Source organism: Oenanthe melanoleuca, chromosome 7 (assembly GCF_029582105.1).
Source record: "Oenanthe melanoleuca isolate GR-GAL-2019-014 chromosome 7, OMel1.0, whole genome shotgun sequence".
Lineage (NCBI taxonomy): Eukaryota > Metazoa > Chordata > Aves > Passeriformes > Muscicapidae > Oenanthe > Oenanthe melanoleuca.
In genome coordinates, this window is record NC_079341.1 from 7847160 (window position 1) to 7874657 (window position 27498).

Consider the following 27498-nt stretch of genomic DNA (forward strand, 5'->3'; position numbering starts at 1 on the left):
TATTTTATTGAGGCTTTTTTCCCCTCACTCTCTAATTTTTTCCACGCATGTAATACTTTTTTCTATTGTTACCTGCACTAAATATGAGTTACTTAATTTATTACTTAGTACTTAATTTATCACTGAAACATAACTTACTTAAAAAACTCATAGTTTAACCAGTTCTCCACCAGTAAAACAATTACATGGTTTTGCCTCATCTCTGCTCGCTGGAATTGACACCCGGCCCTTGGTGCGCGGCGTGCCCGCTCGGCGGTGTCGCGGGCGCTTTTCCAGGGCCGGGAATGCGGGAGCCGCGCGGTTCCCGCGGGGGCGTTGGTCCCGGTCCCGGTCCCGGCGCGGTCCGGCCGCGGGGGGGCGCTGTGCCGGTGCCGCCCCCGCCGCGCGCTGCGTCACGCGGCGGCCGCGCGTGGGCGGGCGGCGGAGCGCGCGCGGGCTCTCCCCATGTGACCGCGCGGGAGGGGGCGGCGTGCGGGGGGGCGGGGGCCGCTCCCTCCCTCCCTCCTTTCCCTTCCCTCCTTCCCTCCCTCCCCTTCCCTCCCCTCCTTCCTTCCCCTCCCTGCCGCCCGCTCGGCCCCCGCGCGCGGCGAAGGCGCGGCCGCGACGAGGCGAGGTGCGGCGGGGCGGCCGCGCGCCCCCCCGGCGGCGGCGGCAGCGAGGCGGTGGCGGGGACAGGGACAGGCTCGCCCACCCGCCCCGTCGATGGGAAAGGAGGAGCCTGGGCGGGGGGGCCGCGGGCAGGAACTTCGGCGGGGCTGAGTCTGCGGCCCCGGGACGGCACCGAGGGGAGCCCCGGGCAGCCGGCGGCGGCGGCGGCGGCCAACTGCAGAGTACGTGCGGGGCGGCCGGGGGGAGCGGGCAGCGCGGCCCCGGCGCCGCGGGGCACGGCCGGAAGGAGCGGGCGGGCCGTGCGTGGGTGATTCCCGGAGCGATCCGGCGCGGGGGGGACGGGGAGTGGGAGGGGAGTGCGGCGGCGGCCCCGCCGAGTGCGGCGCGGGGCGGGGGCGGCCGGGCCGGGCGGAGGCGGTGCCCCGGCGGGTCCCGGGCGGGGGCGGCGGCGCTCCGGCCGGGCTGTGCGGGCCGTGCCGCTCCCCGGGCTGGCCGGGCTCGGCGGCGCCCCGCGGGGCGGCCCCGACGGAGGAGGTTCTGTCACCGCGCTCGGCGGCCGCGAAGTTTGTGCGGGGAGCGCAGCCTCGTCCGTGCCCGCGGGCTCCGTACCCTGCTCCGGAGGTATTTGTGAGCTCGTCTCGTCCTTTCGCGAGGGTGTTTTTGCACGTTTCAAGTTTCTCATTAGTTTGCGGCGAGGTACGGGTTTGTACGTAAACGCGGAGCTCACTCATCGGCTGTATTTTGGCACATCTCAGAGCTAGACAAGACTATTTAATTTGCGAAGTCTCTCTTCTGCAGCTACATGTAATTTTCTCCTCCTGCTAAAAGTTCTTTGGAAGCGCTGCAGAAATGTAATGAATATGCAAAGCAGCCAGCTCTCAAACCCAAACCCAGTTTGTCTTCAGAGACTTTTCAAAACGCCCAAAGTGATCAAGATACATTAAGAAATAATCACTTTTGCCTAAAATACGGGGATGTGATGTTTCACACTTTCTCCTTGTATTCCTAATTTAATTGGTGACAGCTCAATTAGGATTCACCTGAAATAAAATCTCTACAATCGGTTAGAGTTGCTGGGTTGCTCTTACTTCCAGTGCAGCCTTAAAAAAGCAGGAAGGCTGCTCAGGAAGCCCTTGTCCCATGCGTATATCCCACAGCTCCCGGGTTTTCCTTCTCCCGGTGCTTCACCCATATCCCAGCACCTGCCTGCTTCAGCCGCGCATCTCCTGCCGTCTGCGGGAAGCGTGCGGCTCCGAGCTCGGAACCGCTGTTTTCCCGTGGGTAGAGATGCTCAGCGGGGCTCCCTCCGTCTGGATAGGGGGAGCAGGAATAGGTTGTGATTCCTGCACAAATGTTTAAGAGCGCTCTGCGGTGTCTCTGTGGTTTTTGTTTTCCTTTTTCCCAGGAGTTATGTTTGTGGTCAGAGTTAAGGTGACAGCCGGCGTTTGGAGAGGGAGGGCATGGCATGTGGGGTGATGGGCTGTGGACGTGAATGAGGTAATGTGGAAAATCAGAATGCGTGGTTGTGGGTTGCAAAGGCTGAGTGAAAATCTAACTTGTGATTTCCTGGTTCTCCTGTAGCTATAACCGTATGCAGCCTTGCATATATTTTAAACGGCTTTGTCTGCTGTGGGGAGTTTTCTGGTTTCTTTGTTTGTTCTGTATGTGAAAAACATAAAGAGATGTCTGCTCTTCCCTGTGTATTCTGACACTTCTCACTGGTATGGACAGCAAGCAAAGTGGGAGAAGTAGCTGCTCAAGTGCCGTGGATGTGTTCATTTATTGCTGTAGAGCTCCCTGTGGAAGAGGCGGTCCAGGAGCTTTGCATTCCTGCCTCTTGCTGGCAAAAGGGATTGCAGTTGTGTTAGATGTACCTGCTCACTCCCAAGGCCGTTCTGGCTGGCTTCTTAGGATTTGCCAGAGGACATGACCAGGCTGCTACTCCTGAACCAGGTTGGTTTGGGATCACAGATTAGACAGCCTAAGACTTATCGAGCAGGCTGCAGGAGAGGGGGATCACAATGGTCTTATCCAGGATGCTCTTCCTGGTGAGGAGCAGACCAGGTGTCCTGGCTGTGAGCTCTCCTTGTATCTTCTCATTGTGCGTGCTCTTCTTGTGCTCACCCTTTGCCCCAAAAGCACGGTCCCCAATGCACTGAGAAATGAGAGCAGTGGTGGAAAGCAGTATTTCAGGTCTCTTAGATACAGCTTAAAGGTCACCTGAAAGATGTGGGGCGCTGAGACTTGAGTGGGTGTGCTAAGGCTTTGCGTAGCCAGCCGGCTGAGCAGAGCCAGCAGCAGTGCCAGGTGTCCTTTGGGTTAACAATCTCCTCGGCTTCAGGCAGTGCTATGCTGCTTTCTCAGCCGTCCTTGCTTGTTGCTCGTCCTCTTCCTAAGCCTCATCTTACTCCTGCAGGTGGACTAGTGTAGCTGCTTGCCGGGCTTTGTAGGCTGTGAGCGGGGCCGAAGCAGGGAGCGCACCGAATGGCTGGAGGAGCAGCGTAGCTCTGGGAGAGGGGAGGGAGCCTTCCCCTTGGTACAGTTTAGAAATAACTTGGGATGGCCTCGAGATGAGTGCTGCAGGAACTCTGCTTGATGCAAGGAGAAAAGAGGTTAAAAGGAGGAGTGTTTGAAAATGCCTTCTCTGCAGAAATGGGTAGCGGTCGTACGTGGAAAAATTGCTCTGCCTTCTCGGGAGCTGCTGTGCTGAATTTGAAAAACAGAATGGGTCTTTAAAGTAGGAAACAAAGGGGTTTCAATCTTGCTTTAAATGCAAATTTCAACGCAGTCTGAACCGTGGACTGGCTGCTGATGCCTCCATAGTACGTATTAATCCAGTTTTATCTGTCATGAGGAGATTTGTTGATTAGAAGCCTCTAGGTAAAGGCTGCTCGTGGACTGGTGCTGCTCTTCCAGCCTGTGGGCTGAAAAAATGAGTTCAGTTCCATGGCTTGCCTGGAGCTCTGGGGCTGTGTGTAATTTCACTGCCACCATCCTCCCAAGATTCAATTTAGCTCTCTGCACAAAGTCCATTTATGTAGATTTATGGAGATTTTGTGCTAAGATGAATAACTTTCAGAGGAAATGGACCTTCTTTTAAAAGTTATAGGATTTAATTTGTGGTATTGATGGTGAATAGTCAGCATCATTTGAAATGGGAGGGTGGGAACAGTATACTGAAATGCCACTAAACTGTAAGATGTTAATTTTGTTTGTCTTGACAAAGTTTGTTAAGAATGGGAGGATTTTTCTAAGAAATTCAGTGAAATAATGACAGCTTTTAAAACAGTAAATTCTGTTGTCTGTAAAGGGTTACCTTTAAGTGATTTTCCTCATTTTCCTTATTTCTTCTTGTATTTTTGAATATAGACAGGACCTGATTGATACTCTGCAGTTAACCTTTCTGAAAGCCAAACTGTGTTTCTAAAATATGTAGCTCTTCAATGTTTACAGTTTTACCCTGAGTTCCAAAGTGTGTAGTTTATTAGCTCTTAAGCTCACCAGCAGCTCCTTGAGGTAGCTGCTCAAATCTAAACTGCTATTACTGCTCCTTCTGCTTTACACATTCAGCTGGTGGTTTGGGGGTTTTATATGTTTTGGGTTCTTTTTTTTTTTTTTTTTTTTTTTTTTTCTTCCCCGGGCTCCATCTTTCTTCCTGAAGTGCTTGACTGTAGGTATCCTGTTGCTGCCACATACATTGCTGGAAAGTTTCTGTTGGCCTCCTGATTTTATTTTTCTCTAGTAGAGTTAAATCAGAATTTTACAGCAAAAGCCTGGTCTTACAGATGTCTCCTGAACAGAAGTTGGGCTCTGCTTGTTTTATCTGTATGTTTGACTTGCTGAAGAAAGGGCTTATATTGTGAAAAAACCACAAAAATACCCAAACAATTTTTTATAGTATTTTTCATGTTTCAAAGTATGCAAAAGCACATGCTGTAAAGATAATTTCTTCTGAGTTTTACTTTTGATAACCAATCTCCCAATGCTCCATAGCAAAAATACTTGCTTGCATTGCAGTTTTGGAGGAAGGGGAGTTGCACGCTATTAAAATACTTTTTCCCAGTATGTGCAAATTTTCCTGTAGGTGTTGTTTTTTAGGTTACTACTGTATGTTTTTTCAAGTCCAGTGTGACAGTAGAGCCAGAACAATGTTAGCAGGCCTGCTCAATGTTTTAGTTCTGTTACTTTCTCAACCAACTATAAATTACGTGCTTTAGACCTTATTGATTGGTGGTTTAGTGTAATATAGTAATACTGGAAATTTTATCTGCTTGTGGCTATGAAAGCCACTGTAGATGAAGAGGTGTATGTGTGAGATCTTAGAATTCTCTGAGGAGTTTATTAGATGTGGGATAACTGGATAAGGGGTTTATGAAGTTGAAACTTGTGCAAATGTTTTTTCCTGGCACTATAAGGACTGAACACCGCAGTGATCTGTCTTTTGGGAGCCTTTAAGCACAATTGTTGTATTGCTGAGTGGTATTTCATGTCTCAAGTGTCAATGACAGGCAGCCTTGTTAGCAAATGAAACAGACAGGTGAATTCAAACTAAGGTTTTTAAACTATATGTATTGGAATCCATCAGTGTTTTTGCTTTATCTGCAGCTGTTGCTGCCATAATTAAGGTCAGCAGAATCATTAGATCCTGTTTATGTGAAACAGGTAAACTGCAGAAATACTTGATTCTTGAACACTCTTTTACTGACCCAGCTTCATTAATCCTCTGGGGTTGTATGAAGCACTTTTCTTCTTTGATTTCCTTTTACATGCGTCCACACTTTGTATGGGGGAAAAATGATGCAACAATTAAGAAAAATTGAAACTAATGAGATTTTTTTCTTCAGGGAATCGAGTATTCTGTAATTCTTCAGAATGTGTTTTGTGATCATTTTGATCTTAAGATATAAAAGAGAATCAAGTAGAAGCTGTGAGCGATATTGACTGACATTGTTGTGAACAAACCTGAAGTAGCAATGTTGAAAACAAGCTGGCTTTGTATTTGAATCATCTTTTTTGTAGGTGCCTCACAGCTATCTGCTGATTTGGTTTCTTTCAAAAATGTTTCCATTAAACTAACAAGTCAGAAAATAGAGCTTTTGCCCCTTATTTGTTTCTGTGGGTGTTCTTGTAATGAGAGAAAGAGATGCAGCCCTCTGAGTTGACAGCCCTGTGGAAAGGTGGGTGGTGGGACAGTGCAGCTGGATGTCGGTGCTTTGGTTCTCATCTTCTCTGTGTTTTTACTGCTTGCAGGTTCTTTCATCCGTGATGGCGTCAGCTCTACCCAGGACCCTTGGAGAATTGCAGCTGTATCGAATACTACAAAAAGCAAATCTCTTATTTTACTTTGATGCCTTCATCCAGCAGGGTGGTGATGATGTCCAGCAGCTCTGTGAAGCAGGTGAAGAGGAGTTTTTGGAGATAATGGCTCTCGTAGGCATGGCTAGCAAGCCACTTCACGTGCGACGGCTGCAGAAGGCTTTGAGGGACTGGGTCACAAACCCTGGCCTTTTTAACCAGCCTCTCACCTCCTTACCAGTCAGCAGCATTCCAATATACAAGCTGCCAGAAGGGTCTCCTGCGTGGCTGGGGATATCCTGCAGCAGCTACGAGAGGAACAGCAGCAGCAGAGAGCCTCACCTGAAGATTCCCAAATGCGCCGCCACGACGTGCGTGCAGAGCGTGGGCACGAGCAAATCTGATGTGGGGAGCTTATCACTGCAGAGCAGCAGTGAGCCCAGACTCTGGCAAGGACACCACACCACAGAGAGTGAGCACAGCCTTTCCCCGGCTGACCTTGGCTCTCCAGCCTCACCAAAGGAAAACAGCGAGACCCTGGATGCTGCTGCTGCTCTGTCAGTTGCTGAATGTGTCGAACGGATGGTTCCCTCCCTGCCCAAAAGTGACTCCAATGAAGTCAAGGAGTTACTGAAAACAAATAAGAAACTGGCAAAGATGATTGGTCACATCTTTGAGATGAGTGACGATGACCCTCACAAAGAGGAGGAGATCAGGAAGTACAGTGCAATATATGGCAGATTTGACTCAAAAAGAAAGGATGGCAAGCATCTCACCCTCCACGAGGTAAAACAGCTTGAGTGGAACTGGGCTTCCTCCCCTATTCCTACACCTTTGACAAGATGTGTTTCCAGGTTACACTTCTTGTATGGGCGCTCCTTGCTGAGTGATGAGAGTTGTGTGTTGAGTGCTGTAGGCAGCCCTGGCCTGACATGGAAATCTCAGGTGCAGCACAGGTCTCCTTTTGTGGATGGCTGTGGGTGTGGATGTGTGTGTGCACATTGATTTGGTGTCATCAGACTGCTCAGTCACTGCTGCAGCCTGTCACACAGAGGGTTTAGAAAGTTTGGCACTGAGCATGGCCTTGGGGATTCTAGGGATTTGGTACATTCTTAAAGATGTCCTGTCCTGGTATTTCCTTGCAGCTTTGAGAGTAGACTTGTTTGGAAGATCAGTAATTAAAATTGCTTGTGTCTGATGTGATTGCTACCCTTTGCTGTCTTACCTCACCTCAAGACTCTGCTCTGTAGCTTGTGCACTTGAGATAAAGAAAGGATTCTGTCGACGAGGTCCCTAAATCCAGTGGCATTGTTTGAATTGGGATGAACCTCAATTATACAACCTGTAGGTTTTTTTAGGCATAGTGGTCTTAAGCCTGTCAAGTGACAGTGCAGACTGTGTGAGGAGGAAAGGAAAGGACTGTCTCCAGTCCTGATGGGTGGTTGTAATCTGAATGTTTGTTTTTTTAATCCCTGAGTAGCTTCTCTTCCCTCTTGTCTTTGAAAGCTCCTGCGGGCCTCCCTTGCTACTCTTGTGGCATTCCTGAGGCTCACACTGCATGTGTTGTAACGCAATAGGTGGGTCTGTGTGGGGAGTAGTTTCCTAGTGCCAAAGTACTGTACAAGAGGAGAACAAACATTAATTCAAAGTGGTGCCAAAACACTGCTGATACGAATGCTGCATCAGCATTTTCACGGTTAACACTGATTGCAAAATTTCGGCTGGATTTAAAATTTGGCATGTAAGGCTTAGCTCCCAAAAGGAAAGGCAGTGTTTATGTTACAGGAGTGCCAAAAAAACTGTACTGGCTTTAGCCTTTTCTCGCTTCAAGAGGTTTTGTAGGTGTGTGATCCATAGCATAAGACTGAGTTCTCTTTATGCTTCTGTGTAGAAGGGCAGAAGGAAACAAGGCGTATTTCTTTACATTTTTGTTTATGTATTTACATTTATGAGGCAACTGCACATCACTGGCAGTGACTTGACAAGGACTTTACTGCAGACTGGGGAGACACTTCCACAGTAGTCAGCCACATTCCTACCACACAGTTCTAGTTGTGCAGCTTACATGTACGTGCTCTGTGGCTTTATGTCAAACACTTATAATCTATGAATTCATCCACTGTACAAGATGAGATCTCATCTTACTCCCCTGACCTTGTGGAAGTCTCCCTTGTAACAGAACAAGTTGTGTATGAGATGGAGGCAGGATTTGAAAGGATTAATTGTGTACATGGCTGCAAATTCAGGATTCAGAGGATGGAGGCAGCTGAGGTGTACAACAGTGTGTGGCTGTTTGCTTTCACAGCCTCTCTCTGGGGTAGCAATTGCAGAAAATGCTCTGAAATCTGGGCAGACTACTTGTGGGATAATTTTCTGACAGTTTACTGGAAGGTGGGTCCAAGGCACCTTTTGTGTAGTCACAAGAGTGGCTCTGCAAAACTTGGGGAGTGAACCCTGGGGTAGTAATTGAAGGAGTGGGATAGCAGTAAACTGGAAAAAAGGACAGCTGCTCTGCCTTGTTCATTTTTTTTAGTATTGCTCTACAGATTTTTACTACAGCACTGTAAAACCACGTTTAAAAATGGAATGAGAGCATGGTTTGGCTTTAGGAAACATTTCTATCGCTATTGTGATTAAGGGCACAAGATCAAAGCAGTCTGTGGTTGACTTATGCCTCACTTACGCATGTGGGGCCTCGCTGAACTTGATGGGAACTGCACACATGCAAGCAAGAAGAATTTGCTCATAATTAGTTTACTCTTGGCTTCAAGAGGCTGGATTTCACAAAGTTTTGTTCTTCAACCGTTTTGTCCTCGTTTTCTGTTTAAGGCAGAAAATAAATAACAGCAACAAGACCTTTTTTTTTTAATCTGCTAAGCCAGAGTTTGCATTTTGTAAACTCATCCTCAGTGTGTTTTTGGTTCTGATGTCTCAAGCAATTTGCTGCTCAGAAGGAAGGACCTTAAACAATCAGGGAGGTAGGTTTCTGCAGGTCCAGAGACTGTTTTTCTACACATGTTAATACATTCCAGAGTTGTCATTCTGCCTCACAGTTCAAGGTTTCTTCTTGCAGCTGGCAAGGAACAGCTGAATAAACTTCACTGTGAATTTAAAAAGCTTAGTAGTGGTTAGCTTTTTAATATAAAGATTAGGGTATCTCTGTCTCCTCAAGCACTGAGTTGCATGTAAATGAAAATCAAACCTGGTGGAATTATTAGTGGTGAATTAGTGAGAATATTCTGTTTCAGTATGGGCACTGAAGTGTCTCAGAGGGCTGGAGCAGCCGTTGGAGGCCTGTGAGAGCTGCAGACACTGGGCTGGTTTGGAAGTGTTTGCTCCTGGTAGGAGTATTTGCATAAAGCATTAATCTGACATAAAATCTTTCGAAGGCGTTCCAAAACTAATAAACATGCTGTCCTTAATCCATCCCATTGTTTCAGCATTACACAGCTTTTCAAACATAGAGAGCACTTAATGTTTAAAGTTGGACTGGAGGAGGGATGAGTACAAGGCATGCCCTTGAACTCGGTGACCCCTGCAAGTTTGAGTCAGGTTTGTAATTTGCATTTTAATGTTTCAGTCTTTGTCTCAGTACCTATAAAATCGAAAAAAATCCAGTTCAGTGGAATTAGAAAAACAAACAATGAATTCTGTCTAGCTTGGTCTCTTCCTTTTCTTTTGCTGACTCACCAAAACAGTAGGGCTTGGTATTTAATTATGTGGTTTCTAGTGGAGGAATCTGTGAACCCCATCAGATGGAAATATACCCATCCCTCTGCTGTATGGTTCTGTGCTGCTCCATATCCTTAAGGCTTCCAGCAAACAGATTCTTTATTTTTAGGCATGCAACGCTTTGTATCTGAAGTATTATGCCTCCTGAAAAGGCAGGAAGCCATGATGCACTTCAATTCAGTAAGTCTGAATATGACCTGAAATAGAAACAAGGAAAAACAAGCAAATAAACATTTGGCTTTTCTCTCATATTAGGATAAACAGCATTTGCCTACAACTACCTAAAGCATTTTCAGTCATTTCAGCTCTTTGCAACCTTTAGCACTTGGAGGGATAAAAAATATCTCAAATTATTTTGCAAGCATTAGCCATATTATTCATCCTTGGCAAAGTAATAGCTATCAGTGTTACAGAAATTAATGCCTGCTTTGGATGATAATTATTTTAATCATTGTTGTATTAATCTTATATTGTATCTTTTTCCCCTCTGTTTTTTTTTTCTGAAAAGACAGATGTTGTGGAGCAACTATTCCTGTCTAAGGAGCAATAGTTTGGTTTTTAGTACCTTGTATTGTAGGAACATAGTCACCTGTTTGTGCCCTTGTACATCTGATCTCTATGAGATTTGGGGGTTTTGTCTGTACAGAGACTAAAGGATCAGGCAGCATAACTAGTTCACCCGCAAAAAACAGGTTTGTGCTCTGATTAACATTTAGATACCATAAGAAGTGCCCTACTGAGATCAGTGGGTTTTAGACTAAACACAGGAAAAATTATTTCTGAAATATCAGGAGCAGCAGTTGTGTGTGAAGTTTTACTAGAAATACTGCGCAGGCACAGGCTGCTGAGAGGAATCTCGGCTCTTCTTGAGATGTGTTTTTTGTTTTTTAACCTTCCTGAAGAGCAGGTGTCACATTGGGCAAAATAAATTGTTGATAGTTTGGATGTCACCGAGCCCTGTGGCGAAGGACAGCGTGGCTGTGTGTTCATGTCTTGTGACAGCTTCCGTCCTTCAGGGATGGAGCGTGCAGCAGTTTGGGTGAGCTGCTGGCCTCTGGTTGGATTCACAGGTAACCCTGCAGTGGGGCAGACAGCAGGGTGAAGGGCTGAGTTCTTGGCCTTCTCCCAAGAGACACCCTGTAGCTGCAGGGAGCAGTGAGTGTGGTGTCTGAGGTCGCACGCGTGCCAGATGGAGGGTCAGGGATGGCATGTCTCCATCCATCATGGATTTGCTGACTGTGCTGTGGAAACCAAGCTGCTCTGGAATATTCACCAGCCTGGGACAGATACAGAACGTGCTGTTGACAGTAGCTCCAAAGCAGCTGTGCTCCTTTGCCAGAAGCCAAGCCTGTTCAAAGCAGCCTAATTTCTAAAAGTGAAAAAGAGTTGTGGGCACTTGGTAAAAACACCTGTAGTGTTCTGCTGGCCTTTTGCTGTCATGCCTCATTACATGTTCTGGCTGTTCTTCAGCTGAGGAAAAACTGAGAAAGCCTCTTCAAGCCCTGCTTCCTGTGGAAGGAGCTTGGAGTAGCCCATCCAGCTTCTAGATTTGTGTCTCTCATGGCATTAATAATGTTGTGGTGTCCCCATTGCTTACCCTAGGCTTCTTGGACAGCAGTATTTTTAAGCTGATACAATTCATGACAGTATCACCACTTCCTATAGGCTTCTGGAGAGCATCACAAAACCATTTTGAGCCTCAATTTCAGGCGTTTTTTTTTCCCCCCTTCTTTATGAATCTTTTGCCAGCAGCAGAGGCACTAGAAATGTGTCCTGGCAGGCTCAGGAAAACATCCTTGAAACAAGTTACATTTGATTCATGTCTGAAGATAGTCTTCAGAAACACGAGGGTGAGAAACATAGCTAAAAAAAGTTTAATCGTTTCTTAAACCATCACCTTCTACAGAATTCATTCTGTATTCACTAGGGAAAGCCATCTGTACCCACACTGTCAGGGTGGTTGGTTTGTTGTTTTTTTTTTCCCCCAAGTCCTGGGCATATTGCGTTTATAAAAATAGTATTCCCTGTAAGCCAGGCTTTGGGAACCAAACACTGTGAATGTTCGAAGCTGCTGTTTTATACTGAGATTTAATTAGTGCTGGGATGAAGCTCACATTGAGACAGTCTTACAATAATGTTTTACTTTATGCACCAAGTACATTCATATCTTTTCTCTTCCCGAAGGCTTACCTGGTTTACTAAGGGATATAAATAAACTGAAGAAACCCGCCAGGGTTTAGTGTACAATTATAGGTAATTTTACTTGCAATCAAAAATCTTTGTTATTCAGAAGAGGTGCTTTTACAAGCACAGTAGGTGAAAGTGTGCAGGATGCTGAGTGGCTGTTTGTTTGATTTGCAGCTAACAGTTAATGAAGCAGCTGCCCAGCTGTGTGTGAAAGATAACGCCTTGTTGACCAGGAGGGACGAGCTCTTCGCACTGGCCCGCCAGATCTCTCGGGAGGTCACCTACAAGTACACCTACAGGACCACCAAGTAAGGCTTTCATCAGCTCACAGGGTCTTGACTTTCAGGGAACTAAGCAGCCTGATAGCATTTCTGCTGAGACACTAGAGATGCTTTCTTCTTGCTCTTCAGTTAGCAAAGTGCTCTTCTGAGGAAAGGAGGGAAATGCTGTTTGAGACCTGAAGCTTTTAAACTGGCAAGATTCAGCTGTCTTGAATTACCTAGTTTTCCAAGTGTTTTGAGGATAGTGCATATTAACAGGCATCTGAGAGGCTGGTATTTCAAGCATTTGAGGCATTACTGTGTTTTGAAGTTAATGTAAATTGGCAGAGTAGCCAGAGATGCTCAATGCATCAATTTCCTTTTTTCCATATACAGATTTGGCTTGTTAGCCAAAAAGATAAGGTCACAGGGAGTGGCTTACAAGCTTGCTTTAAAGGAACTGAAGCTGAGTCCTAATTTCAGTTGTTACTGTTCTGTCAGATGAACTGCTGTTATGAAACGGTGACAAAGGCTTACCAGCTTTTAAATACAGTTAAAACCTTAGCATTAGGTTTGAATTAATGTCTTGATACTTTCCTTAGATTTTTAAATGTTGATTCCCTTGCCTGTAAGGTAACATCCTTGCAAAATACATTTTGCTACCCTTCTAGAAAGTTTTCCTTTGCTTCCCTTTCTTCCATAGAGATTCATATAAATACATATCCATCCTGGATAAACAGTGCCAAGGGCATTTCTGTAATTCGCTGTGATTTCCTTCCTCTTTGGAAGGAAGAATCCATTAATCTCTGGATGCTTCTAAAAAAACCACAAAATGCTTGTGTTCCTCTATACTTGAATGACTTTTCTCCTCCGTGTCAAAGTGAACTGGAGGCTTTTTTTGTACATCTCACTTGTTCTTCCCTGATTCTTTTTTTTTTTTTGTTTTTTTCCATGACTCCTGTTCATTATTATTGATGGTCGGGGTTAATGTGCTGTTTACTGATTGTATGTGTGTCTTCTTTTGTAGATCTAAATGTGGAGAGAGGGATGAGCTGTCACCAAAGAGAATCAAGATAGAGGTACAGTAATGTGACTCCTGTATTTTGACCTGTGTGTGCTAAAATTCAGTTTTGTTTTGAAGGGATCTGTCTTAAGGAAATTTGTCAGAAAAACAGTTGATAGACAGTTGATGGGTATGAGAGAGAAAGAGGGTGGGAAAGCATCACCACTGTCTCTGTAAATGTAAGTGCTTGATGGAGAAACCTGTAGGAGCAGGGGTAAAGAGTAGGATTTGTTTAATGGTAAAGATTCTTTCAGTGTTTTGCACTCAGAGTGAGTAGGAGGGGAGGAATGGGACTCACTGACTTCCTGTGGTGGAATAACTCGAGCACTGTAGGAAATGTCTTCCCATAAGGCCTGCTGCTTTTCAGCCAGCATGAGGTGTGGTTTGCCTAATTCACTGGAGTCAGCTGTTGATCATGTCCAAGATGCAGAGTTCTGGGTAAGGACTGGCAGAGTATTAGCCATCTCTGACTGTGCCATAAACTACGACACCGACCATATTGAAAAGTCAAAAACTAACTAAAAGCTATATATCTCAACACCAAAGGTTGTACCTGTAGATACTAATTTACAGGTTTTTGTGATGAGTTCTGGGACAAATGCATATATTCATGGCTAATGGATACTTGCACAAGATGTTGCTTAGGGAGATGCTGGGAATTTCTTGTTAAGAGTGCAAGAGCAGCATGTATGTAGTTTACCTTTTTTGTCAGTTCCCACTGCTAGAAGGTAAATCTGAGGCCTTTATAAAGTTATTTTTAACAAAAAAAAAAAAAAAAAAAAAAGAGAAGTAGTAAAATCTACATATATATACCTATGTACCTCATAAGAATGGAAGATCTTTCTTTTTAATTTGTATTTTAAGCAAATGACTGTTTCACTGTTATCTGGGCATCTAATTTATCCTTAGCATTGTGGGTGTTTTTTATTGTACTGTCTACTTGAAAAGGTGTAGGTTAAATGTGTGTTAGAATATGAGCTAGTCCTGAGCTAGGTTTGTGTGTGACACAGATAGGTGATGTATTCTCTAACTGTAGAGGAAAATTGCAACACATTCTGAAATGTGTTTCTCATATGCAATGCATTCTGTGATAAATGATGCACTGTATGTAGTAAGGCTTTAATTTTTTTTCAGTACTGCAGTGCTTTCATCTGTACAAAGGCTTTTCCTGTGAGGCAAACCCTGGTGAGAGCAGATAGTTTTGAAAAGGCAGCTTTGAATAGGTGTAGAGGAGTTTGTCTTATTTATGAAGTTCCATCAGTCCATATACAATTGTAGTTTTGAGTTTATGTGTTGCAAAATGTCCATGTGCAATGAGGATTCACTGGTAGCTTTGATAAGTGCATGATGTCATTTATGTGTGTCAGGATTTGCTTTTGACCTGTGCTTTTTTTGTTCTTCAATCCACAAGAAAGAGCAGGGAAAAGCTCTTCAAAGATTTTATCCAGCTTCACCACTGTCAGCCTTGACCAACATGTTGCAGGATGGTTGCTTGAGTCTCCTCTCTTTGTTCAGTCCAGCCCTCATTTGTAAGAGCTGGTGGGGAGCAGCCACTCCTCTGCTTGAAGTAGTATTTCAGTGATTTAGACTTCAGCATTAGGAAGTTTTTCCTTCATTCAGTAATAATTGATGATGAGCAAGTGTCTAAATGACACACTGCAAGGGAGGTGCTGTTTTTTACAGGATCTTCATTGAAGGAAAGCGTAAAATTAAAACCCGGAAAAATACAAGCTGAAACTCAAGGTCTTCTGGAGAGCAGGAAATCTGGACAGCCTTAGGGGACATGTAGTCTCCTTTTTTTCTTCATGGTGAAATCTTAAAAGTCTGGAAGGCCTACTTCTTTTATACCCTTCAGAGAAAGGATATTTACTTGGTTCTTGTTTTATCTAAAATTACCTGTCATATTTTAAAATGCTCATGAAAATTTCATGTCCTAATTGTACAAATGACAATTTCAGAAATAGACCATTTTTCCAAAATAAGAAATTGAAAATTAAATTGAATTAAATCTTTAATCTGATAGCATAGTATTATTCATTTTGAAATTACCTATATTGTTATCAGTAGAAATGTCTTTTTTCCTCACAACTTTCATAGTCTTGTAAGGAGGAGTCAAGCATTACTTCAAGCATTTTAAATTTGAGGTACACTGTAAATTTTGGGCTTTACTTCAATGAAATGTAAAAAAGATGCAGTATGACATAGTAGATCACTGCTGTTTTGGGTTCCTGGTGCTTGAATTTTTAAAAAAAATGTATGAAGTCCTTTTTTTAGTAATATGCTCAGGGATTATTTTGGTTTTGGTTTGGTTTTTTTTGGAAAGGTGAAAGTAAAAAGGAAAATGGTGGCAAATGCAGATTTTTCCTTCTGTTCTGGGTAAGAATTCCTTATACTGTTTTTAAAGTTGTAATGCTTCATTGTGGATCTGTTTGTTCACTATCATGAAAATACAGAAAGGACCTGAACATGGGATATTTTTTTGTTGTTAAAACTAGCTCTTTGCTTTTTTTTTTTTTTTTTACTTTTTTTGAGAAGAGTCATTTTGCCTTTCTGTTTTAAGGCTGAACTCTGTATTTTGATTCACCATTCCTTTAACTATTAGTCATTAATGTCTCTGTGAAGCGTGGCCTAAAATTACTAGGACTTCAGTTTGGAAAGACTTCACAGCCTGTTTGCATAGTGTAAAAGATTACTTAAAAAAAAGATGAGTTAATTTCCTGAAATATAATAACACTTAAAAAAGCCTCCAGAGAGGCTCTGAAGGTCATCCTTGAGCAGAGCCAGCAGAGCTGTGTGTGCAAGCTGCAGCTTTGTCAATCTGCAGCCACATTGTAAATTTATCCTTTTCATGAATATGAAACTGGCACAAGCATTACAAAGAAACAATGTGCCGTGAATTACATCAAATTACCTGTAAAAGCCTTTCTCTTCCCCTGTGAGCTCTCCCCCTCCTATTCGTTGAGTGGGTGGGTGAGCTGTGGGAGTGAAGTGTAAAGAGGAGAAGAGGAAAAAATTCCAGGCAAATGACAGACTAAAGGTGTGGAGGAGAGAAAAAAGGAGTGGAGTGAATTTGTTTTTTGGGGCAAATTATAAAAAAGGGGTTGTTGTTCCTAAACCTCTCTGGACAAAGAGCAGGGCAGGTGCATAGGGATGGAAATGGCACATCCTCCTGCAGAGCACGGATCTCTCCTGCTTAGGTGGTGTGTGGTGGGGGCACCCCTTGTTTTGTCATCTTCTGTGACTCAGTGCCAGCACCACTCAAAGCAGCGAGCTGTTGTGGCACCAGCTTAGAAAGCAAAACAAGTCACAGGTACATCAGGCAGAAGTGGAGGAAGAGGCTGCTCATCACTATTGTGGTTAGCAGAGTCCCCTTTCATAGTCTGCCTGAACAGCCAAGAAAGGAAAAATGGAGAGTTTTTAAAAATATTATTGCTGTCTGTAGTCTGAAGAAATTATTTTGTGTGTCTGTGTCCCCATTCATCTGAACAAGAAGGGTGGGAAGAGCTTTCAAAAACTCATTTCCCGAAGCTCAGTGGGAGTCAGGGGGGCACAGGCAGGGAGACCTGAGCGGAGGCTGCAAGGAAGCATCTTCCTATTTAGTGCCAGTATGGGTGGGGGGAGAGGAGAGAAAAGCCCCACCTCCACTATTTCTGAGAAGGATGAGAAGAAAACCAAAGTGTGGGATTTGTTTTTTTCACAAAAACAGCAAAAGCAGTAGAAGCTACTGTTTTCATAGGAAAAATGTCATTAGAGAGAGCGAAAAAGCACATGTGGGACTGGGAACATCTGCTGCACAAAACCACTTGGAAAACAACTGAGCAGCAGCATGGCAAAACAAAAATGCTGCAATGCATGCAGGAGGCCCTCCAGGAAACCATGGGGCAGAGCAGGGTGGTGCTTGGTCCAGGGTGCTCCTCATCCACAGGGCATCAGGGACAGCCAGCAGTGGGAAGGGCTCCAGGAAGGTGATGCAGGAAGGTGATCTGCCTGGCTGGCAGAGGGGGACAGCAACAGGCAGCCAGACCCACTTTTGGGAAGCAGCCTCCAGTTTTGTATAGGCAGGTGATCACAAATGTGTTGTGAAGAACTGTGTTACCTGTTTTGTTGCAAAAATAGGATCCTGAGTGATAGGGTTTTGTGTGTTCAGCTTCTCATCTTCCTACACATAATCATTCTCCTCTCCCAAACAAATTCAGGTCTTGACTATGGAAGTGGTCAGTGCTCATGGAAATGTGCTGCAAAGCTTTTGTTTCTAGCTTAGGCTAGAGGCTTTGTGGCAGTTGACCTGGCTGTGAAGTTTTTGCATAGCTATTATGTTAATTTGTTCCATCAGAGAGCATGCTGGGTGTTTAAAAGCAATATGTAGCATTCTAATAAATTTTAAGGTTTTTTCTTGAGCATAAAGAGGTTTAATGGCATTATACTGCACTGAGGTCCTGGCCATCTGCCTTGGGTCAGACCCTTGCTCTGCAGATCTGTGGGCAGCCTGCAATTGGAGGGAACCTTGTAGTCCTTCCCCTGTGTTTTTTCTGAAAGATCACTTCTATTTTTTCTTTAGCTGTAGCCCTTTTGTCCATCTGTTATCGGAAATGTAATTATTGACATGTATGTGTCTTCAGAATCTACAAGGCAAATATACCTAATTTGGTATATTTTTGAGACTGAGGTCTGCAGAACCTCTGGGAAAAGATGTCAGTGTTCTCAGGTTTGGATCTGTCTTAAGATCTCTGGCTTCCTCTCACATTTTGACAGAATTACCTAGACTGTACTTTTGTAAACATTTCTGGATGTTTCTCTACTGCACATGAGCTTTCTTTTTATAATACAAAGCTGGATAAACCCCTCATCTTGAACCCTTGCTTCAATGATTGTTTTCATGGAATCTGGCAGGCTTTCACAGGAACTTTATATGCTTTATTGATACATATGCAAGCTGCAGAAGAGATTTGCATGTCATAAGAATTTCAGACTGGAAGAATTATTGAATCATGCTTTCCCGTAGTCTATAAATTTTCCACTGTACTTCTGAAATGGTTATATTTTATTTTGTGATACTAGTGTAGGTTCTGTGTGAAATATGTTGAATTTCAGGAGGCTTTTCTCAGTTTCACAAGGTTGGTATATATCCATGACTACATATAAACTTGATTTTTGAAAAGTGACAGAAACCATAGACCTAAATCTGCCTGTCAGGGCTGAATGTAAACTAATTTAATGTCAGTAACAAAGGGTGGTCTGGATTCACCTGAAACTGAGAGAGATGAGATTTTCTGTGCCATATTAGGTATATAGGAGTTGCTGTGGAGGGGCTGTGTGTGTTTTATGCACAAACTTAAATGAACTGGATAGCGCAAACATGTAAATTGCAGCCCAGAATTTTCATAGAAGTTTAGGAATGTGATTTTTAGGTTTTGTTTTGTTATTTTTCTTCTAAGTGTACAGAGAATGTGAAGAAAAAAAAATAGTAACACGTCCCTCTTGGTTTGGTTTCTCTTTATGCTCAATAGGATGGTTATCCTGATTTCCAGGACGCAGTCCAGCTCTATCAGCAAGATAAAATGCCACTTGCTTTGGCTAAAGGAAAGAGTGAAGACCCAGCAGCTCTTAATTCCCAGGTAAATCAACTACACTACATTGTGAATAATACAGGCTGTGTCTTTGTACATTGGGTTTGATGTGTTGTTGTTTTGATGACTAAATTAATTCCCATCAGTTCTAAAAGGCTACCTAGCTGAGCTGTGATTTGGGTTTACCTCCCAAAACTGTTCTGTCACAGTACTACAGCTTTGCCCTTGTTAGTTCCAAGGAGGTAAGATGCAGCATAGTAGGCTTGAAAATCTGTGGTTGCCTGTTGGGAGCAAGTGGGGTAGTATTGGTACAGTCTGTGCTGTGTTACTTGCGTTATCTGCTATAAATGGAAAGCTCAAGTTACTGAGTCGAGAGGAATAGAGTAGGCGGTCTTGGAGTCCTCACTTCTGACATGTCTTACAAGAAGAAAGGCCAATATGTTTAGGAAATAAGTGAACCTCTGGATCTGAGAGGATAAATTGGCTTCCTAAACAACACCTAGCCTGGTTGGAAGTGCACTGTTCTTGAACAGACAGAAGGCTTTGTATAAATGAAGACAGGTTGCCAATTCTTTCTTTGTCTTTTCTGTAGTGTATCCCAGCCTCGAGGCAAAGTACCCATCTCCCACTGCCAGTTCTTGCCAAGGAGGGATTTCATGCTAAGTTGCAACAAATTTGTTTTGTATAGCTGATTTGGGCAAATGTAATCACCAAATTTGCACGTAAGATTACATTTAGGAGTTACCTTCCTGTTTTCTGAGAATGGATGTGTTACCCTGTCATTTTCCACCTTCTATTGCACAGTAGTGCTCGGTCATACAAATCTGTGATACATCAAATGCAGTTATGCCACATGTTCTGATGTTACAGAATAATTACCTGAGCTTATTTTATATGTGCTTTGAAGTTTTTGTTGGTCACTACCACATAACAATGGGCCACAGATTTAATTCAAGCTTAAACATATCTGCAACTCTACAGGTTTTTCTGTGGTGATCAGAAACATCACTGAAGTTTAAAATTCTCGTTTTATCCCAAGTAAACAACAAAGATAGCATGGATGAGAAATGTTTTATTCTTTTTAAAAATTACTGTACAGTTCTAAAGTTAGCAACAGGTGTGACAGAATAGCAAAGTTAAAGCACATTTGAAAGTAAACTGTTTGAAAATGGTGTCTGTTTTTGCCTTTCTCCCAAGACCAAGCTGGAGTTATCAGCAGTCTTCTGCAGATCCTGATGAGCTCTGAGCCACAGTGTGTAAATACTGGCCATGCCATTACCCTGCTGTTAGGGTCACCAGTGTGCTGGAGAAGCCCAGCTTCTGCTGGTCTGTCAGGCTGCCATTGTAGTGTAAATTATAGAACTATGCTGAGCAAGCAGCCTTTTGTGGGAAGGCAGGGCTTTCAGCATCTCCCATGAAAAGTGAAATGCTCTGCAATGAATAGACCTCTGCAGCAGTTGAAACAATTGCAGCATTACCTGAGAGAGAAACTGATTTTTCCTATCAATTGTACATGTTAAGTTGGTACACTTTTTGTTCTTATGTTCATTGTAGCTCCTCTAAATTAACTTTCTTGACTTGTGATTTTTCTTCTTATTTTTGCAAGATGCTTATTTACATTCTCTCAAGAACAAGATCATAGTGAAAGTTAGAATTCTCTTGGCATTAAAGTCAATGACAAATATTCAGACGCCATTCCCTCCCACGTTGCACTGGATTGTTTAGCTCCACTCTCTAGAGGTGTATAGGTCTTGTTCTTCTTCTAGACAGACATTTCACACCTTTATCCCCCACAAACATACTGTCATCCTACACTTTCAGAATGGCAGATTTTTAAGCTTGTGTAGTGCTGTTTCCTAAAATAAAGATTCCAAGATGTCTGGTGAAATCTTGGCATAAGTTTTTAGCAGATGTTGCCATTGCTCTTGGAGTACTTTCTGGAATACTTTGTGAAGGCATATATTTGAACAGAGCTAACTGGATAATTAAGATATTCTTCTTTGCTTTTCTTGAGATTCTCTTCACGTAACCTGCAGTCCTAAAGTGCAGGAAGTGATTTTTGTGTGTTTTTGAAGAATGGAATTTAATGTTGCATTTCTATGTAGATGAACTACAACAGCTTGCATTTTAAGTATTCTTGAGTGACTCAAATGTACATTATGAAAATCTCTATGGATGCAAAAATATTTTGTTTGCTTCATAGTTTTGAAGAAACCGTAAAACACACATCTGTACATATGAGTCAACAAAAACCACTATCTAGGCTGTTAGTCTTTTCTTCTGATCCTGTTTTTCCCCCCTGTGTTTTGACTTGCTCTGTGTATGCATATAGAGAGAAATCTTTTTTTGTTTTAATTGCAGTCGGAAAAGGTGATGGCAAAACAGATGGAGTTTCTTTGCAACCAGGCAGCGTTAGAGAGACGCCTTTCCACAGGGTGTTACAGGCAGAACTCGGAGGAGCACAGCCCCAATGGCATGTCATTAGATAATGCTGATGGACAAGGTATGGTAGCTCCCAGGCACGCTGGTGCTGCCAGCAAAGGCATTTGATGTTATGCAACCTCTGTCAGTGCTGGTGTTTATCTCGTACAGAGCCCTGAGCAGTGAATGGACAAGACAAGATCTCTCTCTGCCCTGAAGTGCTTACGGTGTAAATAATGCAATCAGATGCACACTCAGGTTCTGTTCTTTGCTGTTGTGCATCTGGGCAAATGCCTTCCCCAGGGATAGCGTGGGGAGGAAAGGAGGTTGGGTGCAACTGCTGTTATTGAGAGCAGGACTTTGCTCTAGCTTTATTCTCAGTTTTGAAAATAGAGCAGAGTGTCGTGTTTCATTTGTTTTCTTGTTTTGTGGAAATTGAAAATAAAGCAGGTAATACAGTTGGTACCCCTTTTTGTTTACCTGTTTGTGCAGTCTAGGAACAAAACCTGAGGAGCTGGCTATGTAAATTACTTAGCACTAAGCAGATTCTAATGATGTTCTTAGTAGCTTGTTATTCTTCAAAAAGCTTACAGTTCTGTGGTTCTCTTTGATTTACCAACTGGCTATTCCTTGTCTCGAATTAATTTTAATTTATTTGAGCATTTCTGTTTGGATCACTTTTTTTACTTTCATGAAATGAGACAAAACATTATCAACAAAATAAATGCAACCAGAAGTTCTTGTGTCTGCTTTTTAAGTGCCAGTGTTTTTTAAGGGGGTTGAAAAGAAGCAGTAGAGGGACAGCTAAGGGAATCCATACAAGTAAGCATTAGAGACCAGATTTTCACATGTTTATTGGTCAAGCAATGAGGCACAGAAATAATCATGAAGAATAGGTGTGTGGATCCACCTTTCCTTGGCTCTGCAAGCTGCTTTATACAATTTAGCCATTGTGCAGGGGAGCTGGAAATTTTCAGGATCTCAGAGGGATTGTGCTGTGGGAGAGGAAAATTTTTTGTATCTCAAGAGGATTTTTGAGCAGAATAAAGGGGTTTTAAAAAAATAATTAGTTTTTTTTTTTTGTCTAGCTGTGTGTCACTTTCTAACAGTGCCTGTGAAGTTGTCTGCAAAGCAGTATATTTACATAGCCTTGTTTTGCTAGAAAATGTCCCTGAGCAGCTGGAGTCTAGGATGATAGAATTTCACTGATAGAATTAATATGTGTTTAAGTCTCTACCTATATATTTAATACTGCTTTTCTTGTAATGCATCAGTGTTTCACTGTGAACATCTTGCAGGTGAAAGACCACTGAACCTCCGGATGTCCAACCTGCCGAGCAGACAGATGCAGCACATTTCACTTGATGGAGAGCAGCACGTTGGGAAATCTCTGTGCAGTGATCTGATCCGGCTTTACCCCAGTGGTGAGGCAAAGTCCCAGTCCTCGGGTTAGTACTGCCCCTGAGAAATTACCCACCTGTCTTGTTTTCTGTGATGTCTCTGAGTGAAGCAGCCAGGAAGGCAGGATGGCATGCATTGTGTGTAACCATGCCATCAAAGCTTTAAAGAAAACTCCAAGAGGAGTGTTAATTGCTAATCTAGAGTCACATTGACTATTATTTGGGAAGAGTTTAGGGGATGCAGTTACTGGAATCAGATAACCAAATTCAGGCATGTGTCTGTCCTTGGTATTAACCCAAATTACTACTACTTAATACTTAAACTGCATCACACTGACAGCAACATGATTATGACATGGCTTCATTCTGCAGAATAGAATCAGGCTTTTTATAAAAAAGATATATTTATTCTGATTTATAAGGACCTAGCACTGTTTCTTTTGCTGTGAGCTGTCATGCAGTAAGTCTTTTCCACCTGGGCTTCTCATTCACTGACCTCTGCTCTCTGCCAATCTTATCATTTATCTCTGGCATTGGGAGAAACCCAAGTTTCCTGGTCTCTTCTATCGAAGTTTGATAGAAGAGAGCAAGAAACCTTTGTGAAATCTCTCTGGGTAGTTTCAGTTTAATACTCAGTGCACTGAGATAAAGCTGGGAGTTCTTGAGACGCTTGCAACTTTAGGAGTAATGATAAAATCCCACCTGAGTTTGTAAGATGCAGTGGGAAAGAGGTTATTTAAAAGACAAGGTGCAAAAGTAGCTGTTTTGAAGACTAGGCAGAATGTTGTCTTTTTCACTTTGGGATACTGCAGTCTTGGCTCGCCTCTTTTGCAGATTGTCCCAATCCCAATGCTAATTCACATAGTGAAATCTCTAGTAGGGCATTTTTACCCATTCCCTCTCAAAATGCAAGTGCAGAGTGCATCTTCATTGGCCCCTGCTGCCAGAGTGAAGCCCCCTGCTGAAGTGAATCTGTGATACTTCCTCTATCATCACTGCAGTGTAACTGAGGTGGTTCTAACCCAGCTGGGTTAAAGCCCAGGAGGAGGAGGAGGCAGAATTTATTGCTTCTGCTGTTGGTATTCATAAAGTTCTTGGAGTTTATTGTTGATTTAAGAACAAAATATATTTATTTCCAAGCAGTGTTTTAACATCTTTCTTTCTTTTCTCAATGCAGAAGGCCTTGGTATTTTAAAGGATTTTCCTCATTCAGCTTTTAACAACATTGAAAGGAAGGTCATAAAAACAGAACCTGAAGACACAAGATAGTCATTCAGCTCTGGAAAACAGTGTCATAGTAAAGAATGAAACTTCACAAGAGAGAAAAAAAAAACAAAACCAGCCTTAATAACCAGTGTTGCCTCATTCAAATAAGAGATTTCAATAGCCAAAGCCTAAGAACTGGTACAGTAATCCGTGGAAGCAGGAAAGCAAGAGACACTGCAACTAAAACAGTAATACAGGTGGATAAACATTCCTGTAAAAGTGGTTTTATAACGTGGGAAGATTCACAAATTAATATTGTGGGTCTTCATTATTTAAGAATGTATTATGTATTTGTATAACTTATCAAAGTAAATCTAGATGTCGGGACGTGTATTGAGTCCAGTAGATGTGGCTACAGTTCATTTTACTTGAAATTTCAATGTCTACTTTCAGTGTACCTAGCGTAGATATGGTTGTTAAACATTTGAAATAAAAAACATTGGAGAATTAGGAATGCAAACCTCGTGACACAATTAACAGCAAGTTTGCAACAATATTTGTAGAAAAAGGAAAATGCATACAATATTTTCATGGTTTAAAATGTTCTGTGGATATAGCATTTGGTAGACCTAGACCCTGATTCTGTATCATAGCAGATGTACTTGACACTTAACTATTGCTACATCACTTCCAATGGTTCCAGCAGCCTTTGTGTAACACACTTACAGCATAATACCTACATACAGGTCAGGAGTGTGGGAAATGCCAGTTAGAGGATGGGAGAGTCCATATAATTGGCTCCCGTTTCCTCAGGAAAATCTGGGCATTGATGTACCATACCATTACTAAATTTAATTTGGTAGGAAACTCAAGAGACCAAGTTGTATGGACAGGGCTGCAAAAATTGTCATTCAGACCATTATAACTCCTTGGACTTCTCTGTGGATCTTAAAAAAAAAAAAAAAAAGGCATCCCAAGTGTGGCAAAGATGAGATATGGTGCAGGATTTATGCATCTGTGTAAAAGGTAGCACTTGATATCCAGAAACCATAAGATTTTTTGGAGGTGAGAAAGGAGTTGTCTTCAGCATGTAACTCCTTATGAAGTGCTGTCCAGCCCACATGATCCTATGAATATACTGTATACTGCATACAGTATGCCAATATGTTTCTTTATGTATGTGATGAATTAACATCTGTATTCTTTATTTATTTGACAGTTTTTATTTTTTGTACATGTTCACTTTTGAAGATGTCATTCTATCTAATGAGGAGTAGTTGGCATATAACTCTGGAATTTACCATGGTGTGTTTGTGTGCATCCATCTTTCCTCTGTGCTGCTCTGCAGTCAGGACAGTTATATGCCTCCATTTCTGAACACAGTTTTTGCTTATGACGTGTTCTGGAGGGGAAAGGGAGACCTGAAGAAAGTGAGTTACCATGTCAGAGAGTAAACTTCCCTATTCAGGTGTGCACTTCATGTCTGCAGTTTGCTCTGTGTCCTAGGTGTCTATTAACGAATCAGTCAGTCTCTGTTGTACTGAAATGCTCAGCAAAATGTGAGCTGAAATGTCTACACTGCAGTCTCTTATCACTGTAAACATACCTAATTATTTTATCACTTGATTTGTGGAACAAAGCTTTATAGTAGAAACACCAGTAAAACAACTTTTTATACTATTAAAATGTTTGGTTTTTTTAAAAAAAATGTTTCTTGAGCTGTATGGTACTGTTTCACTTACTGAAGTATCTTACTTTAAGCAATGGAGTTCGCAGCTTTGCTGTTTAGGCATAAGAGATTGAATGTGTAGTTATATTTCCTCTTTCCTGTTGTGTGAGTTAGTAGCACGGATGTTTCTTCAGTTTGTAACATTAACCAGTGTCCTGGTTAGTACCTGAGTAGCTTTCCTGAGACGTGTATGGAACTTGTTAAAGGACAGCTTAAGGTTTGAACTGTACAGCTTGAGCAATAGAAGGTACAAGCAGCAAACCTTTAGAGATGTAGGAAACATTTGGTTTTCTCCAACATTGACACCATCAAAAATTGTGTGTGGGTCACAGAAGAAGCTCTTACTTTTAGCTTGCTGGTCTCTTCAGTTAAAGTGAGAGGAAGGAAAAAGAACTTGCTAAGCAGCACGCTGTTTCAGTTGAGTCCAGAATTTATTTTGTAAACACTAATGTATTAAATTTGCTATAAATTAAAGTCTATAACAGTTATATTTTTGAGTTGTAAATACAGTACTTTGTGTCACGACCAGTTGGTTATCTCCAGAACGATATTTCAGTTTATAGTCCAACAGGCCATTTCAGTCTCAATAAGCTGGAAGCAATTTTTTTTACTGGTTTGCAGCTGTATGATTTTTTTTTATTTTTTTTTTTTTTTATCCTGGGGTGGGGGAGGTGGGAGGTACATTCCAAGATTGCACATACGCTTGGTAATAGCCAATACTCAAGCATTGGTCTTTCCATGACAAAGGTCTTGGTGGACTGCACCCTGGCCAGCCTCTGGAGTCGCAGGTAAAGGCTTGCCCTCGTCTGCTCAGAAAGGGCTGCTAGATCCAGGGTACTCTGGATCAAAGGCCAGCCCTGCAAATGATGCCTGTTTTATTCACATGTTTATATTGTTGCTTACAAAATAAAATTCACCGTGAGAACTCTTTAGTTTCCCCAGGGTTTGTCCTTCTTGGTTTTTTTAAATTGTGTTTTCTAAAAGAAGATGTTAATTTGGGGGGGGATAGGGGAGGAGGGAGTACCTCAAACTGCAGCTCTCAGTGGAGGAAACCTTTTCCTGTTCTTGTGGTTGAATCCTCATCTCAGGGTGGCCTCATTATGTGCACAGCCTGCAGGGCTCAGTGGGCCCAGGCAGGAGGGAGGAACTAAAACCTGGGCAGGGTCTGTAGCCCTGAGGTTCTGAGTTCCCATCTCCTGTGCTCCTGCTTTTGCATGTGCTCAAATTTACACAGGGCTGCAAACAGCACAGAGCTGCCAGGCGTGTGTGAGTGCTCCTTGGGAATAGGGGAGCCTTTGGCGATCCATCCTATTCCAATTTGCTTTCTAAGCAGCAGCCCACATCCCTGCTGCAAGGTTAGGGTGCACAACTTGGTGGGAGATGGGGTGTAAAAAGGGAAAAGCAGAAAAGGGAGCAAAAACATCAAGGAGAAGTCGGGGGCCAGGGGGTAGAACCCCTCCATAAACCTTCAAAACATCGAGTTTGCTGAGATGGCATGGAAGTTAGGAATGGAAGCAGAAAGCCTCTTTAAAGCAGAAAGGGGTCAGAGTAGGTGAAATCCCCCTGCCTTCTCCCAGGCCAGAGGAGAGTAAACCTGGGAATTCTGAACCAGTGGCTCAGTGTTTGCTGCTTTTTACCTTGCACTACAGTGCACTCTTGCCCTGTTTGGGGAAAGGAGAAGGGAGCAGCTCCACGCTGTTGTGTTAAAGGTACAAGGAGCAGGGACAACACTGTTGGTCTGGTGTTACTGGAAAACCTTTAGATACCCATTTTTTCTGACTTGGCACAGGCTGAGCAGTGCCTGCCCAAATTCAGGAGGAGCACAGTGCTGCTGGAGCCCACAGGTTTGCACTGGTCCTGCCCCAGCCAGCGTCTCACCAGGCTGTGACATCCTTGGCTGGATGGGACAGCTTACACAAGGGTCGTTAATGTTCACTTGAAGCTTCAGGAGGTTTCTCATACAGCCAAAATTTAGATTTTGTTGCAGGCTACCTGCCAAAGCTCCTGTGTCTTTCTCTAAATAAGCAGC

General features: G+C 42.9%; 1 protein-coding gene across 2 annotated transcripts; it reads left to right on the top strand.

Annotated features, from left to right (window-relative positions):
* Positions 1-456: 456 nt before the first annotated feature.
* On the top strand, positions 457-26397 carry NAB1 (NGFI-A binding protein 1). 2 transcript variants are annotated; one of them, XM_056496579.1, is made up of 8 exons: positions 457-830; positions 5860-6690; positions 11998-12131; positions 13111-13162; positions 18654-18761; positions 21075-21216; positions 22433-22582; positions 23712-26397. In XM_056496579.1, the coding sequence occupies exons 2-8, from the start codon at positions 5875-5877 to the stop codon at positions 23801-23803; spliced, it is 1494 nt and encodes a 497-aa protein (XP_056352554.1). In that variant the 5' UTR covers positions 457-830; positions 5860-5874; the 3' UTR covers positions 23804-26397. The 2 variants fall into 2 exon arrangements, with proteins under 2 accessions (XP_056352554.1, XP_056352555.1); XM_056496580.1 differs by lacking the exon at positions 457-830 and adding an exon at positions 1079-1230.
* Positions 26398-27498: the final 1101 nt, after the last annotated feature.